Genomic DNA, 17690 nt, shown 5'->3' with positions numbered 1-17690 from the left:
AGTTTCAAATGGTGACAGTTTGATTTATTAAACGATGCAAACATGTTAACCCAAACACGACATATTTTCAACTAGCTTATTTTCTTTACAAGTATAAAACCTAAATAAACAAAAAGCAAAAGAAATTAAACAATAACGTTAGGGTGAAGAAGTAAACAGCTGCACCACATCCCCACTCAAACAGCCCATTACAGACGAGTTCCATATCTGTGTGCACTTGACATCCGAGATCTGGTTCTTTGGAGTTTTAAGGCGCTGAACTACAGCCATCTTGGATAAGTCATGCAACACCAAGTCAGAGGTTACCTCATTTGCAGCAACAAACATGGGACTATGGTTAGGTTTGTTGATAATGCTGCATTTTGGAAGTCGTATGCTATCGACTTCGGCCACTAACGAGCCTGTTTTCTGATAACTGCGGGCCCCACCCCTCTTGTAAACTACATGACAACCCTCAACTCCACAAGATATGGAAGGAGATTGAGAAACGGTGATCTGAGTCGACGTCTCAATCTTTGGACGGAATGAAGCAACAATGTCATCACCCCCCGAGTGTGCAAGAGATATACAAACTTGTCCTTCATTCTTCGATTCAGGAATCAAATATGGCCTTCAATGAGCATAAGAAAGTCGTTATGTATACAGGTAGGAAGGTGAATTCCGACACAACACGATATTCACACTTTTTATTTAGAGGGTGTTTAGGGTTGAGTTTTGAAAGAGATTTTTAGATTAATGAGTTTTGAAATCGTAAATAACAGTTTTGAGTGTTTGGGTAACAAAAATTTAAAAAATTGATTATTTGCATTTAGAAAGTTACAAAACGCAGTTTTCCAAAAGCAGCTCCCCCCCCCCCCCCTGCAACAAAACGCAGTTTCCAAAATTTGATTTGCGTTTAGAAAAGGATTTTCACTTGTTTATTTTTTTAAATATATATTTGCCAAACACTCAAATAGTTGATTATCTGATTATTGTGATATCAAGCAACATAATCAAATCCAAACACTATCTTTCAACATCACGTTTTGTTACAGTTAATTGATTCTCATTATTCAAAACGCATAATCTATTTTCAAAACTCAACCCCAAACACCCTCTTAATGCAAGCGGGTTCAGGTCAAACCCGAGAACACATTTAGCTAAACCGGTCATGTTCGGGTTGACCGTTTATTTTTTAATTCTTATCTCAAAAATATATCTTTTCTCATAACTTTCAAGTATTTTATGGGAAAAGCCAAAAAATTTAGGGGCATTTTCATATATACCCCTACAAACTTGCAAAATATCATATATACCCCTGTAAAATTATAAATATCATATATACCCCTGCAAAATTATAAATATCATATATACCCTTACAAAGTAGTTGAAATATCATATATACCCAATTCACTAAAAACAATTTAATAAAAGACAATTTTACCTTTATTTTTCTACAACTTTGAAATATCATATATGACCTTTAACTTCAAATATTAAATATACTCTTTTATAGCTTAACTTATTTAGCTTAAATATTGTATATATGGAGTATACTATTGTTTATGAAAAAAAATAAAAACAAAAAAGGGTAAAAATAAATTTAAGCTTAAAATGTGTTATATAAAACTATGAAGTTAAAAGATGAGCATATATGAAAAATTAGAAGTTAAAATAAATGTGTATAATGATTCTTTATTACATTGTTTTTAATAAATTGGGTATATTTGATATTTTAACTATTTTGTAAGGGTATGATATTTTTTATTTTTATAAGGGCATATATGATATTTTTCGTTTTTGTTGGGTATATATGAAATTTTTGAAGTTTGTAAGGGTATACATGAAATTAATCCAAAAATTTAACAAAAAAAAAACAGAGAAATGAGCATTAGGTTTTACACGTGTATTTTTGGTTGTACCTTTGTAATTTTAGAATATTAACATGTTAAAAAAACAGGGTTAAACTGACGGTTTTCATGACCCGAGAATAAGCATGTCGTGTTCATGTCAAAATTCCGGTTCCATGTCGGGTTCGGCTCACCAACCCACAAACACAAATTAACACCCCAGGCAAGATGGGTATATGGGTTCCAATTGTTTTCTAATATATATGGAATTTTAAAAAGCAAACAATATTATGAATACCTTTCTTCACTGCTACCGATGTTCCACTCACAGATACCAATTTGAGAGGCAGAGAGAAGGGTTGTTGTACCAGATGATGAATCAGGCGCAACAGAGATCAAAGTGTGAACGGGATTGCAGGACAGCCCAATCCTGGTTTCCAAGGGTTCCTTCGTTTGACGTGTGTCAAAAGACATAACCATGCCATTCTGCATTGCATATGCAAAAACAAACCACTATTAGAAATTATAAGGCAATGCAATAATCAAGGCTTGAATACCTAGTCAAAACATATGTATAGAATGTATATTTCAGTTAATATCTTTTAGCCTAATTTAGCTCCTGTACTATCTCTCTTTCCATGATGTAATCTGCCTATATAAGGCTCCTTTGTACAGCAATACAACACACAACAGAATTATCATTCTCATACCTGTTATATGGTATCAGAGCTCTAACAAAGCTCCTCCGAGTTACTCCGATCCAAATCCTCTGTTTCTGATCAGCCATGGCAGCCACCACAATCATCAATCTCTCCACCCACACTCACTTCCCCATTCAACTAACCTCCGATAACTTCACTAGTTGGCGGAAACAGGTTCTGGCAACCCTCACTGGCCTAGAACTTGAACAGTTCGTTGATGGCCGTACAACCCCACCACCAAAAATTATCGATAACAAACCCAACCCTAACTATCGCCTATGGTTCCGTCAGGACCAAAATCTCCTCGGTGCTCTGCTCGGAAGCTGCTCAGCCAACATCCTGCCCATTGTCTCGTCCGCTGAAACCTCCCTTGAATTATTCAAACGTCTCACCGAGACCTATGCTGGAGTCTCCAGATCTCGAATCATCTCTCTTCGCTCAAAATTGGCAACCACCACCAAAGGCAACAAACCGGTGGCTGAATACCTTCGGGAAATGAAATCCATCGCCGACGAATTGGCCCTTGCCCAAAAACCAGTCGATGATGATGACCTAATTGTTCACATCATCACTCATCTAGGTGATGATTACAAACAGGTTGTAGCAGCTGTGAAAATGAGAGATACTTCCATTAGTTTCTCTGACTTGTTTGAGAAGCTTGTTGACCATGAGAGGACATTATTGGAAACCACACCATCTCAAATAATTCCCACTGTTAATACCACTCAAAGGCAGCGCCCTTATTCACGTGCATCTGATGGAAGAAGTGGGCTCCATGAGGGGCGAAATTCATACAGGCCCAATAACGTTGGGCCCAGGTCCAATCGTCCTCAACCGAACACCACTTATCGGACTAATCGAAATAATTTGTTTTGCCACTTTTGCAATATCACAGGTCATGACACTAAGGAGTGCAGGAAGCTTACACAGTTTTTAAAAGATCATAATATCTCCAAATCTGCAAATCCGATAGTCAACACTTCAATGGCAAGCTCATCTCACGCACCACCTTCAATGTTTGATAGCGGAGCCTCAAACCATGCTGCCCATGACCAGTCATTTTTACACTCTCTTTCGGAATACGGGGGACCCGATGAAATTGTGTTAGGAAACGGTAAAACTCTTCCCATCTCTCACATTGGTCACTCGTCCATTCCCACTAATACTCGTTCCTTATCATTAAAAGATGTCTTGCTTGTCCCTCACTTACGTCATAATCTTGTCTCTGTTGCCAAACTTTGCAAAACTAACAAAGTTTCTGTTGATTTTTTTCCTTTTCATTTCTTGGTGAAGGATCTTCGCACGGGGGCGCCTCTAATGCGGGGAGTGAACATCCATGACGTTTACTATGCTCCTAGTTTCACTCGACACCATCACAAGCAAATCAATTCTAGTACCAAAACATCCGGGTCGCTACTTTTATGGCATCACAAGCTTGGTCATCCGTCAATTAAAGTTCTAAAACCCTTACTTAATAAATTAGGGCTTAATTGTAATAAAAATGTCCCTTTTCATTGTGATGCTTGTTCTATCAATAAAAGCCATAAATTACCTTTTGGTCCAAACTCATTCACAGTCTCCAAACCATTGGAACTTGTCTACTCTGATGTGTGGGGACCTGTCCAAACCTCAAATGATGGTTACACTTACTACGTCATATTTGTTGATTATTTTTCAAAATACACATGGTTATATCCAATGAAACAAAAATCGGATGTTTCCATCCTCTTTCCTCAATTCAAAACCTTAGTTGAAAAATTTTTTGGCACACCCCTCGTCTCTCTGTTTTCGGATAATGGAGGTGAGTACATAGGCATCATCCCCTACCTTCAAACAAATGGGATTTCTCACTTCACCACTCCCCCACATACCCCTGAACAAAATGGCGTTGCCGAACGACGCCATCGTCACATCGTTGAAACCGGTTTGTCCCTTCTCTATCATGCAAACTTACCCCTCCATTTCTGGACACATGCCTTTCAAACCGTTGTATACCTTATAAATCGCCTTCCCACACCGGTCCTTGATCATCTATCACCTTTTACTCGATTATACAAAACAAATCCCAAATACACCAAACTAAAACCTTTTGGTTGTTTATGCTTTCCCTGGCTACGACCCTACGCTTCATCCAAACTTCATCCAAGATCTACCAAATGTATTTTCCTTGGATATTCCTCCTCTAAATCCGCCTTTAAATGCTATGACCCCGTATCTCATCGTCTTTATCACTCTCGACATGTTGAGTTTGTTGAACATGTCTTCCCCTTTCACTCCACACCCGCCATTACGCTTCCTTCGGTTACCGAACTCACCATTCACCCTCCCTCATCTCCTTTACCCTCTCACACTCCTACACCTACTCATATCCTACCCCCTAACCCCCCTACTTCGCCCACCACAACTCACACCCCTATTCCTCCTAACCACACCTCCTCCTTGCCACCCTCACCCACTACCTCCACTGCTCCAACTGAACCCACTACACCATCCATATCCTCTTCTGACACCGAATCTTCATCCGCCACCCCCTCCACCGACTCCCCTTCATCAAACACCTCTCATTCTTCCATCCCATCCCCTCCACCTGTTAACTCTCGTCCACAACGCACCCGCAAACCAAACTCCAAGTACTTTAACCCCAACGTGGTTAACACCACCACAACTCATCCCATCCCACCAACCCTTGAACCAACCTCCCACACCCAAGCTCTTAAGGACCAGAAGTGGCGAGCCGCCATGGATTGTGAGTTTAATGCTCTTCTTCAAAATGCCACATGGGAACTTGTTCCACATACCTCTACCACCCCCATTGGGTGTAAATGGGTGTACCGTATCAAACGCAATCCCGACGGCTCTATCGACAAATACAAAGCTCGCTTTGTTGCCAAAGGTTTCCATCAACAGTACGGGAAGGATTACTTTGAAACTTTTAGTCCCGTCACAAAGCCGGTCACCATCCGTACCATTCTTTCAATTGCTTTATCAAAGAATTGGCCCCTTCGTCAACTAGACGTTAATAACGCCTTTTTGCATGGCATACTCCATGAGGATGTCTTTATGGTTCAGCCACCCGGATATGTTCATCCTCAGTTTCCCAACCATGTTTGTAAGCTCAAGAAATCTCTTTATGGTCTAAAGCAAGCTCCTCGAGCTTGGTACAATGAGCTCACAAACTTTCTCCTCCAATTTGGATTTCACAAATCCCTATCGGATGCCTCCCTTTTTATCTACAATCGCCATAACACTACTTGCTATTTCATGGTTTATGTAGATGATATCGTTCTCACAGGAAATCAACCCAAGTTTCTTGATCACTTCATTCAATCCTTAAGCAACAAATTTTCTGTCAAGGACCTTGGAATGCTCCACCACTTCCTTGGTGTCGAGGTTATTCCCACATCTACCGGGCTCTTTCTATCTCAACACAGACACATCCAAGACATCTTACACCAATTCAAAATGGATGGAGCAAAAATTGTCACCACACCTCTTAGCACATCCGACCCGTTATGTGCTACCGACCCCTCTCCCTCGGTTGATGCTACTCCGTACCGCAAGCTTGTTGGCTCCCTTCAATATCTAGCCTTTACCCGTCCTGACATCTCCTTTCCTGTCAACAAGCTTTCTCAATTTATGCATAACCCACGCCAAGCCCATTGGCAAGCTCTCAAACGTGTCCTTCGCTATCTCAAAGGAACCATCCATCATGGTCTCTTTCTTAACCGTAATTCTCCTTTAACACTCTCGGCCTTTTCGGATTCTGATTGGGGGGGTACAAATGACGCTGGTCGGTCCACTACAGCTTACATACTTTACCTTGGCACCAATATTATCTCCTGGAAATCTGCCCGGCAAAAGTCGGTTTCTAGATCATCCACCGAAGCTGAGTACAAAGCGCTAGCCAATGCATCAGCCGAACTAACATGGCTCAAACACCTCTTGCAAGAACTCGGCATTACTACAACTCAGCCGCCGACCCTCTTCTGTGACAACACCGGAGCAACGTATCTTTGTGCAAACCCTATCTATCACTCCCGCATGAAGCATGTGGCACTTGACTACCACTTTGTTCGAGAACAGGTTACGAGTGGGCTTCTTCGTGTGCTCCACATCAACTCAAAAGATCAACTTGCTGATATGTTAACTAAGCCACTGTCACGGACACCGTTTCTGCAAAATCGCTCCAAGATTGGCGTTTCCGACGGATCCTCCATCTTGCGGGGGCGTATAAGGCAATGCAATAATCAAGGCTTGAATACCTAGTCAAAACATATGTATAGAATGTATATTTCAGTTAATATCTTTTAGCCTAATTTAGCTCCTGTACTATCTCTCTTTCCATGATGTAATCTGCCTATATAAGGCTCCTTTGTACAGCAATACAACACACAACAGAATTATCATTCTCATACCTGTTATAGAAATTTGGAATACAATACAGATAAACCACGCCCAAATAGGGTTACAACATATAGAAATAAACCAGGCCCGTGGGCTCAATACAAAAACCCTAAATATAATATTCCAATAACACCATAATATGTAATCCAACTAAAGAAGTGGCAGGCAATTTCAACTCATCATCATACTCAGTAAATCCCACCAATAGCAAAGCTAAGGTAGGGTCTGAGGAGGGTAGATGTAGACAGCCTTACCTCTACCCCATAGGAATAGAGAGGCTGCTTCCAGTGAGACCCCCGGCTCGATTTCAACTCAATTTCTTATATTTGACAAACAATTCAGTTATGTTTTATCTCAAACGAGTAAAACATGAAAAAAAAGCAAAAGAAATTTGATAGCCAGGTGATTAGTAACCAAATGTGCTTCTCCAAATTCCAACCATTAACCTTCCTAACTAGGGATGTTCAAAAACCGTTGAGACCGCCCGAACACCCAAACCAATCTAAATTGACCAATTAGGAAGGGTTAAAACATAAAAGTGAACTGGTCCGGTTTATGGTTTAGACTTTGGAAAACCAGGTTTCACAACTCGGTTTACGGTTTGGAACCAGCAAAGATTTTTAAAAAATAATAATAAAACCAACTTTTTTTACGCTATTCAACTGCTATAAAAATAAATTTGTTTTTTTTTTTCACATATAGGAATCTGGCCATTATAATATGTATACGTATTTTAAGTTATAACACGTTTTGAACTGTTATATTATTAATAATTTAACCAATTTTGTGCTCTATATTTTTCACTTTTGTGGATAAACCCGTTCTACTTAAAAAGCTAAAACATTCTTTAAGCCTCTACTGTGTTACTCAACTTTCAAAGATCTATTGGTACGATTCTGTGTTAAAAGAAAAACATAAAACAGCAAACCACCAAAATTGAACCATTTTCGTCGGTCAGGTCGACCCAACCAACTCCACCAATTCGGTTTAGTTTTCCTAGAAACCTTAGTTACCAGTTCGACCAAGAAATTTCGTCAAAACCATCCAAACTGGAACGTGTACATCTTTATTCCTAACTTCATTTATGAAAGATTATTACTTAAAACATTTGTAATTATATTTAAGTTTTAACACACTAGGATTTATGACAAAGATTGAAAAAAGGTATGAACAAAAAATACTTCAAGTCAACTTTTCCGGGATCGTACAAAAACTTGTCACTACCCAGACCAATAGCCCATACCATTTTTACACATCCAAACTGAATAAGAAAAACTTGGTAAAACTTATAGAAAATACCTGTAATCCTGTATAAACATGATATGGACTGTCAACGTCCCAGGAACATGACCAAGCAGAAGCCTAAGAAAATGACAACAGCCATGAATTATATGCTAGTCAACAGAAGAATACAAACATCATCATCATCATCATCATACTCAGTAAATCCCACCAACAGCAAAGCTAAGGTAGGGTCTGAGGAGGATAAGATTACCTTTACCCCGTAGGAATAGAGAGGCTGCTTCCAGTGAGACCCACGGCTCGACATTAGTTTTGCATCAAGCCTTAGACATAAGGCACAGGCACATAACACTCAACAATTGGGACAAAGGCCGATTAGTGCATGTACCCTTTTGTCTTTAGGCTATCAACGCCACCACATGATACATGATTAGGGTAAAGTTCTTGTACAAATAATCTTAACATACTAAACATACAAATTGAAGGAAAACTCAAAAAGACAAGGTGGCATTTTTGTAATTATCAATAACTATCAAAGTTACTCTACAAATATACCTAAAAAAACCTAACCACTCCCCCCACCCCCAAAAAAAAACCTAAACCCCCCACCCCCCAAAAACCTAAAAAAAACCTACCCCACCCCCCAAAAACCTAAAAAAACCTAACCCCCCCCCCCACCCCCCAAAAACCTAACCCACCCCCCCCACCCCACCCCCAAAAACCTAAAAAAACCTAACCCCCCCCCCCCAACCCAAGCTAAAATGCTAAAAACTAAACCCCCAAAAAACCTAAAAAAATTCTAAAAAAATAAAAAAAAACACACAAATTATTTTATTTTATTTTTTTAACATTTTTTATTAAAAAATCGCTACTTTTAGTAGCAGCCAAAAAAAAAATTTTTTTTTTTTTTGCTAACGAAATGTAGCGATTTTTTAATAAAAAATGTTAAAAAAAAAAATTTGTGTTTTTTTAGGTATTTTTGGTTGTAACTTTGATAGTTGGTGGTAATTACAAAAATGTCACCTTGTCTTTTTGGGTTTTCCTTCAATTTGTATGTTTAGTATGTTAAGATTATTTGTATTTGATCTTTTGCCTACATGATTAACCGTCCACCACTTTTAACGTTATTTTCACGAAATTAGTAAAATAACGTTAAAATTAGTGCAATTTCACTTTAAAAACCATAGATGAAATTTTCATAAGTAGATCAAGATATTTAAATGTATGAACAAGCCATAACACCAATAACGGAACATTATAACCCATCATCCACAGCTCCTAACTTCTTGGCAATAAATGGCAGCTAGTTCACATGTATTTTTAATTGAAAAGGGAACTTACCGGCAAATCATACGTAACAACAGTGTTGTTGCTTTCTGTACTGAGGCCAACATAAACAAAGAAACATGATATATGTTCAGGAGGAGGAACAATGGTATTTCGATTAAGACAAAGAAAAAAAACCATTATCACCTGACAATTGATAACTTTTTCCCCAAGGAAGCAACCAGTGCAAGCCTGGTACAAGGTCTAACACAAAGGGCCCTTACAGCCTTTGTATACGCAGGGAGATGAATATCTTCTCTTTCATTTGGAGCTAACAAACTTATCTGCGAGTAAAAGGTAGGTTTGTGTTGACGTTCAGGTAACTAACCACAAATGCATGTGTGACTTAAAACTTACTTTTGACAGTATACTCGTTCCTCCCGTTCCGTTTTGTCTTCGAGCTACTATCATAAGTTGACCAGAAGCATCAATGTCAAAATATCGACCTCCGTCTACCTGGAACTCTCTCTAGAATATAATAACTAGATTAAAAGGCTGGTGAGCAATCTATGTCTTTAACTCAATTTTTATTCGATAAATATTAGTGTTGTATTATTATTAACTTTTTCCTACGTGAAAGCACATGATGATGACATACTTGTAGTGTGAATGCTCCTGGACAGAATACATTTCCAGACCCGTTGCCTATACAGTCATGTAGAAACTCCAGTAAGATCATATACGAGCAACAACAAAAATAAAAAATAGTTATATATTACAATGTTACCATTTATCACTCTTCTTTGATAGCCTGGATTACTGGCGAATGGCTCTCTTTGTCTATCTTTTAACAGCCTCTCAAGGTATTTTGTTTTCTGCATAAGTTCACGTTTAAACATGTATGAGAAACCTATAAAGCAGCTTAAGACAGGACCATCCTTGTATTTCTGTACTGTTGAAGTGCATATGCAAAGAAAGACCAACTATTTCTCATGTAATCAACAAAAAACAAATATAAAAACATGCCTCTGTTAGTTTCGCCACTTTAAGATGCAAATCAGCTTCTCTTTTCTGGGCTTCAACTTCTTTCTTGCAGCAGACTGCATTCTGCTAGAAAATAAATACAAAAATGATACCTTCCTTCTGAATATACATGTGTATATTTAACAATTAAGATTAGAAAAGGTATCCTGAGAAGGTGATATTATCAGTGAACCCCGTCCTCCAATAATAGATAGAAAAATGCAACGCAACCTTTTACAAGTAAGCAACATTAAAACAGATTTAGAACGCTGCCAAAAGAGGAATGACTTTTCAAGATTGTTATAATTATTCAGTCAGATCGAGTAATATAAAATATAAACCGTAATGTACTACTACCAGGCGAGCATGAATTCAGATTTGTCTTTATTGTTATATACTTTATCTATATCGGGTCTGGAATTGTTTGGTAAAAAAAAAAAATTGACCTAGTACTTCACAAGGGGTAAGCCGTAAGTGTCTAAGAAATGTGAAATGAAAGGTAACGTGGAGAGAGATTCTGAAATAGTGGATAAAATGGACACAACACACAAAAGTATATTTCTAATGGCCTTACGGCAGCTAGCCTTATATTGGTTTACACCAAAATCTACACATAACGAAACCCTTATGAAAGTATTGTTCATTAAAATAATGTATGCATAGTCGCATAGATGTTCCTAATTACATAATGTGGAAAAGTAAAAAAGAAATATCCAATCACATATTAAGCATGCTTTGGGTAAGTAGTTATAGTGCTGTACCACCTTTTGTTCAAGAGAAGCACATTTAGCTTCGAGTGACTGCACTTGCTGCAAGGAAAAAAAAGGGGTTGTTGATAAGAAGATGCAATGATAATCATGTTATATCCTACTCTTACCCAGCAAAAGATTACCTTTTGTACTTCTGCATCAACAACGTGAAGCTGCTCTGCATAAAGTACTCTAACATCTTTCCTTGTACACTTTTTGTTGCATTGAGGACACTGGTGACAGTTTCAGATATAAAGACTTTTAAATGAGATAGTAGTGGTAGCAAAATAAGCAAGACGTGTCATAAATCAAAACTGGGTGGGCGGACTTTTCTCTAATATGATTTATGAGATTTAAAACACTTTAATATCTGCCCCTTTTAAAATAGCATGCACCACCTATAAATAAAATGTATACAACTGATGACAGACAGTGGCGCAGCTATGAAGGGGCCGGAGGGGGCGCCCGACCCCCCAAACTTTTCGCTTAGTAGTGTTGGCAAAAGATCAAATACAAATAATCTTAACATACTAAACATACAAATTGAAGGAAAACCCAAAAAGACAAGGTGGCATTTTTGTAATTACCACCAACTATCAAAGTTACAACCAAAAATACCTAAAAAAACACAATTTTTTTTTAACATTTTTTATTAAAAAATCGCTACATTTCGTTAGCAAAAAAAAAAAAAATTTCTTTTTTTTTTTGCTGCTACTAAAAGTAGCGATTTTTTAATAAAAAATGTTAAAAAAATAAAATAAAATAATTTGTGTGTTTTTTTTATTTTTTTAGATTTTTTAGGTTTTTTGGGGGTTTAGTTTTTAGCATTTTAGCTTGGGTGGGGGGGGGGGGGGGGTTAGGTTTTTTGGGGGGTTTAGTTTTTAGCATTTTAGCTTGGGTGGGGGGTGGGGGAGGGGGTTAGGTTTTTTTTTTAGGTTTTTGGGGGGTGGGGGGTTTAGGTTTTTTTTGTGGGTGGGGGGAGTGGTTAGGTTTTTTTAGAGGTATTTGTAGAGTAACTTTGATAGTTATTGATAATTACAAAAATGCCACCTTGTCTTTTTGAGTTTTCCTTCAATTTGTATGTTTAGTATGTTAAGATTATTTGTACAAGAACTTTACCCTAGTAGTGTTATGTATGTACGTTTCGTATAGAATTTTTTAGGTATATACATTTTCGACCCCCCGGTTTTATAAAAAAAAATATTTTTTTTAGGTATATACTTTTACGTCCGGTGACTTTGGACCCCCTCGGTAGAGGTGTACAAAAAAACTGGTTTTAGAACCGAAACCGGAAAAAAAAACCGAAACTGGTTTTTTTTTTTAACCGGTTTTTTTATAACCGGTTTTTTTTAACCGGTTTTTTTAACCGCCGGTTTTTATACCGGTTACTATTCTTGACTTCAAAAACCGGTTATTAACCGAACCGGTTATTAAAAAAACCGGTAAAAACCGGTTTTTTTGGGAAAAACCGGTTAAAAACCGGTCCCAACCAGTTATACCGGTTATTGTTTTGGACCTCAAAAACCGGTTAGTAACCGGAACCGGTTATAAAAAAAAAACCGGTTTTTATTTTGGGTGAAAAAACCGGTTTTTTTTTAAACCGGTTTTTTAATAACCGATTAACCGATTTGTACACCTCCACCCCCGGTGGAAATTTTCAAGCTTCGCCACTGATGACAGACAAACCTTGGCAGATCTTGAACGTTGTTGAATCCACTTCTTTATACATGACAAGCCATATATGTGCCCACAAGGAAGACAACTGCAGAGAAGTTAATGGAAGTCTTTAGCTCGTCCAAAACACACAACTTAACTTGTGGTTTCCCCATTAATGATTGAGGTGAGCAAAATCAAGTGTAAACCTATGATGATTATGCAAGTGGGAAACCTAAAACCAAAAAAAAAAGCAACAAGAAATGCATTATTCATACGAAATTTGATGCAGCCCACCGGTTGTCCATGGTTCAGTACAAATTGGACAGCACAAGCCTTCGATGTCAAGATTGAAGTCATCATCACCACATACAACCACCTCTTTAGACGACTTCTTATCATTCCCTGAAACCCTAGATGACGACGGAATCCACTCCGCCTCTTCACTTTCTTCCTCTTCCTCTTCCTCTTCCTCTTCCTCTTCATGTTCTTCTTCGTCCTGCTGGTCTTCAATCGCGATCATATCCACATACTCCATCTTCCACTGGATGGATCTACTTTCTTTCTTTCTCTGTGAAATCGCCAAAGAACAACTACGCGGACCAAAATCTTCTTTTTGGGGGCAATCTGGAACCCTAGCCCATTATTTGGCGGGAATGCTTGGTTTTCTAATTTTTATACCTAGGGGTGTTTGGCGTTGGCCTAGCTTTAACAAAGTTTATAGTTTTTTTAACCTTTTTTTTATAAAATAAGTTTAAATTGGTGTTTGTTTGTTATGCTTATTAGCTTATATTAGCGGTAAGACCCTTGTCTAAACATGGGTCGTTTTAGAAAACCATGCATAACATATATTGACAGAACATATAGATATGTATATAGATATTGTACCAAAACGTGTTATCTATTAGAGCTAAAAGACAACTATATAAGTAAATATAAAAGATATTTAACAAAGTTAACAAAGTTAATAAAAGATGTATAACAAACTTAATAAAATTCATCAGTTACATATGATTATTTCCATTCTTTTATTTATAAAAGAGAGTATCCACCCATTGACAATATAAATTGTTATAAACATAAGTACATATGAAAGATGTCTAACAAACTTAATAAAATTCGAATACAACTTAACTTTAACAAACATTAACTAAGAACATACGAGCACCTGCCTAAACAACACACATCAAATCTCACTCAAGAATTTGTTACGCAGCAACATGTCCTTCGCTGCATGTTGTGATCTGGTTAAATATGCTACTGCAAACAATGTAACAGCTGCTGATCCAACAATCTCCCTATACAACAGATGATACGAAAACCATTCTTTATTACTGATTTTTATTTCTCATCAACATCTCCCTGATTTGTCCTTTGAATTGTAGTTCAAAGTCCAGGGAGAACATGTCTTCTTCATCATCCCTCTCAAGTTGAAGGTCCAACAAATCTTGGAGATCGTATGCATTCAGATTATATGCACTATCCATTTTAATCCCTTCAACACTGCCATCTGATCTGATCAAAGTCAATACTTGGGTTTTTGAGCATGACTTCCACTTTACTATTTTTGGATCAATTGGTTTTCTTGGGCAAAGAATTATTGAAGATGAGTTTGGTGATTGTGGTCTGCTAACTAAATTTGTAATTGATTCGGACAAATCAGATGATGAGAGAAGGTTTTTCGGAGTACCGATTTTTGGAGACAGAGCAGCAGTTGTAGGATAGACTGAGTTTAGAAGAACATTTGAATGTTCAGCTCTAACTTCTTCCAGCTTTTTGTAGGTCTCAACTATCTTCAGTTTAGACCATCTGGCAATGGATCTAACTAAACCATAATCAGCAGCCACAAGCTCTGCTCTCATTCTTTTAAACTTCAATACCTCATCTGAATCCATTGTTTTGACTTTCTTCCAATTAGGTTGAGTTGGCTTTACTAGAGGATTATTGTTCATTTTTGTGATTCTAGCGATATGAGTTTTTCTCTTACGTGTGGAGATGATTTCTGGTGAAGGAGAATGTTTTGGTAGTGAAGATGAATGTATGGGAAATCTTTGTGATGTTGGAGATGGTTAGATTGTGGTTGGTGTAGTGAAAATGATCATGGCAGATGTTTGAGAAACTTTTGCTGAGACAACTGGTGTCTCAGCAGCTGTTTGGTAAACATCTGCTGATACTTTTGTGTTCCCAGCATCTATTGACAAAATGGGTGATGATGGTGTGGAAGGTATTTTCTCCTTCTTTTGTGGTGGTTTTTTTGGAGAAGGTTGGGATTTAGGTTGAGCAGCGGATACAATTTCTGTAGGATTAGCTTTTGAATCTGGTGGCAACTTTCTCAATAAATCTTTCTCCCCCTTTTTGGCATCATTATCATCATCGTCATCTTTCTCAAAGATTGATGTAGACGTGGAGCCAGTAAGTTCCAACAGATGTTCCTTAGTGTTCATAATGTCTGCTTGTGTGTCTTTATAGCATCAACCAAATTTCTGATAAACTCCAAACTGAAATTGCGGTTACTTTCAGCCAAATTCCTCTGAGCTTAAAGGATGGGTTGCATAGAATTCCAAAGCTCATTGGCAATTTCATGTCTGGTAGGTTGAATTTTAAAAAGCTCTATCATTTGCTTAATCAATTCTTTCATTTCAGCAACATCTGTTTCAATGGTAGACAATCTAACCATCAAATCCTTATAAGTTAATTCATCACCTACTTTAATAGGATCATCTGAATTCCCACCTGTAGTGGTTGTATTTGTTTTGATAATAGGAGAACTCTCCATATCATTAGAAACAGATGCCCCTTTTTCTTCGTTCTAGGGACTTCCCACTGAAACAGAGATTACAGTTGTAACCTTATCAGTAGTTGCCTTCAAGGGAGTCTTAATGATGTAACCACCGTCCAACTGATCACCAATGGGTTCAACAGTTGTAGTGGTTGCTCCACTTGAACTACCACCAAGAGTTTCGTAATACTCAACGGGGACAACCTCCTCAACTATTTGTAGGATAGGAGATTGAATTGGTTCGGACACAGTTATTTGTTGCGATCTACTCTCAGTAATGTGTGCATTAGAGGAACTGTTTTCTTTCTGAAATTCAATTGCTTCAAACAGAGGTAATATTTGTCACACCCCCAAAATCCACCCGCGGAGTACCACCGCTTGGAGGCGTGACATGACCAGGATCAAGCCACTAATCATATTGAACATGTAGTTAAATAGTAAAAGTTATCCTTCAATACGAAAGGTGTTTGTTAAAACCAACATAAGTAAATGTAGCGGAAGCATAAAGTATAAACCCAAACATAATGTTAATGTATGAAAAGTAATAAGTGTTTGTTCACGATCCAATTCCCACAACGACCTGCTCCTCCTTGTGCAAGCTCCTTTAGTACCTAAGGTCCTGCAAGGCATGCAGCAGAGAGTCAACAACTAGTTGAGCGAGTTCACAGAAAGTAAATGCGTAAAAGGTAAGTTCATGAGTATCAGGTGGCTCTACTGGGCCGATATAGGTTTCTATTGGTGGGGGCTTCCCATGTTATTAATCCACTAGACTATGCGTTACCATAAGTGTTCTACATATTCCGAGAACAATAATACGTACAATTTACGTAGGATTTACGTAAGTATCCTTCACAACCGAGGATAGGGGTACGTGGGGGTTTACGTAGGTTTTACGTACGTGCCTGACACAACCGAGGCAGTAGTGAGTATCCGTTCACGTAGGTTTTATGTGAGTGTCCTTCGCAACCTAAGGACAGTGAGTAGCTTAGGTATACGTAGGTTTTACGTATGTATCCTGCACAACTGAGGACGATGGTATGGTAGTCTAGTAATGGTATCCGTATGAATCTATTCAACCTTATCCTTTCAATCCCATTCCCAACACCCCGGGAATCCCATGCCTTGGTAAGAGTGTGAACTCACCTTGGGTTGCTCGGCAGATACACAGACAAGTTAAATCAAGCTATTTGGTGGTCAACCACGTCCTACCATGGTTACCATATAAAGTTAGGTTCGTATTCAAGTAGTGCACGTACGTTTTCTACACATATTCCATCTAGTTGCATACAAGTATTGATCATGGCATACACGAAAAATCATGGCAGTCCATCAATAGCAAAGTCACGTAAATGAGTCCATGTGTCCGGCCCAAATCAGTTGGGCTTGCAACAGTGAAAGTCCAATAAGATGTGCAAGTGTTGTCGGTCTCGAGTCGAGACTATCGATCTCGAGTCGAGACTAGTCGGTCTCGAGGTGTTTCAGTTTTGAGGTCTCGAGTCGCAACTGGGATGGTCTCGAGTTGTTATTGTCTGGTCGAGACTACACGGTCTCGAGTCGCAACCGGACCCGCAACCGTGGTCTCGGCTTGTGCTGTTGTGTGTCGATAATGTGGTCTCGAGTCGAGACTGAGGGTTCTCGACTCGCAACCGTGTCGAGACTAGCAAATTGTAACAGATTTCCATATTTTGCAGCTCAATCAATTCCTAAATATCAGCAAACATCTTGGCAGTTTCGAAAACAGATCAATCAACAGGAAATCAGTTTCTCAACATGTTAATTCTCGATCAACAAGCAATTATATCACTAATTCATATGAACCCTAATCCGATTCAACATGAACAATGTTCAAAACGTTTAAATATATAGTCTAAATTCGTGTTCTTGATTCCTAATCATCAAACATGTGAACAATATCCATCCGAAAAACATCATACAACAGCCGATTATACTCATCCGATTCACATATATAATAGCCGATTATCATCCTAAACGATTTACAAGAACCTCATTCAATACAAACATGTGGGTCGATTCCTAGTATACA

The 17690-nt window shown here is 38.2% G+C and overlaps 1 protein-coding gene and 1 non-coding gene across 3 annotated transcripts; one reads left to right on the top strand and one right to left on the bottom strand.

Annotated features, from left to right (window-relative positions):
- Positions 1-45: 45 nt before the first annotated feature.
- Positions 46-13545, bottom strand: LOC110908386 (E3 ubiquitin-protein ligase RFWD3). 2 transcript variants are annotated; one of them, XM_022153319.2, is made up of 13 exons: positions 13146-13545; positions 12901-12976; positions 11358-11447; positions 11230-11274; positions 10469-10552; positions 10230-10317; positions 10101-10147; positions 9860-9970; positions 9650-9786; positions 9518-9557; positions 8234-8296; positions 2128-2315; positions 46-610 (listed from the first exon to the last, which is right to left on the bottom strand). In XM_022153319.2, exons 1-13 carry the CDS (start codon positions 13403-13405, stop codon positions 139-141), a joined length of 1701 nt encoding a protein of 566 aa, XP_022009011.1. In that variant the 5' UTR covers positions 13406-13545; the 3' UTR covers positions 46-138. The 2 variants fall into 2 exon arrangements, with proteins under 2 accessions (XP_022009011.1, XP_022009012.1); XM_022153320.2 differs by having other exon boundaries at positions 10469-10549; positions 13146-13544.
- Positions 3065-3197, top strand: LOC118487064. Its single transcript, XR_004880230.1, has one exon. It is a non-coding gene; the product is annotated as a small nucleolar RNA Z247 (small nucleolar RNA).
- Positions 13546-17690: the final 4145 nt, after the last annotated feature.

Source organism: Helianthus annuus, chromosome 14, assembly GCF_002127325.2.
Source record: "Helianthus annuus cultivar XRQ/B chromosome 14, HanXRQr2.0-SUNRISE, whole genome shotgun sequence".
Classification (NCBI taxonomy): domain Eukaryota; kingdom Viridiplantae; phylum Streptophyta; class Magnoliopsida; order Asterales; family Asteraceae; genus Helianthus; species Helianthus annuus.
Note: the sequence above shows the minus strand (reverse complement) of the source record. Positions and strands in the feature narration are given on the sequence as shown.

What these genes read in the sequence shown, in the direction of transcription:
- LOC110908386 (XM_022153319.2), bottom strand. Translation starts at nt 13,405, where the DNA reads ATGGAGTATGTGGATATGATCGCGATTGAAGACCAGCAGGACGAAGAA. An exon ending in TTGATGCAGAAGTACAAAAG is followed by an intron (nt 11,275 to 11,357) that starts GTAATCTTTTGC and finishes TTTTCCTTGCAG; the next exon opens with CAAGTGCAGTCACTCGAAGC. An exon ending in AAGTGGCGAAACTAACAGAG is followed by an intron (nt 10,318 to 10,468) that starts GCATGTTTTTAT and finishes GAACTTATGCAG; the next exon opens with AAAACAAAATACCTTGAGAG.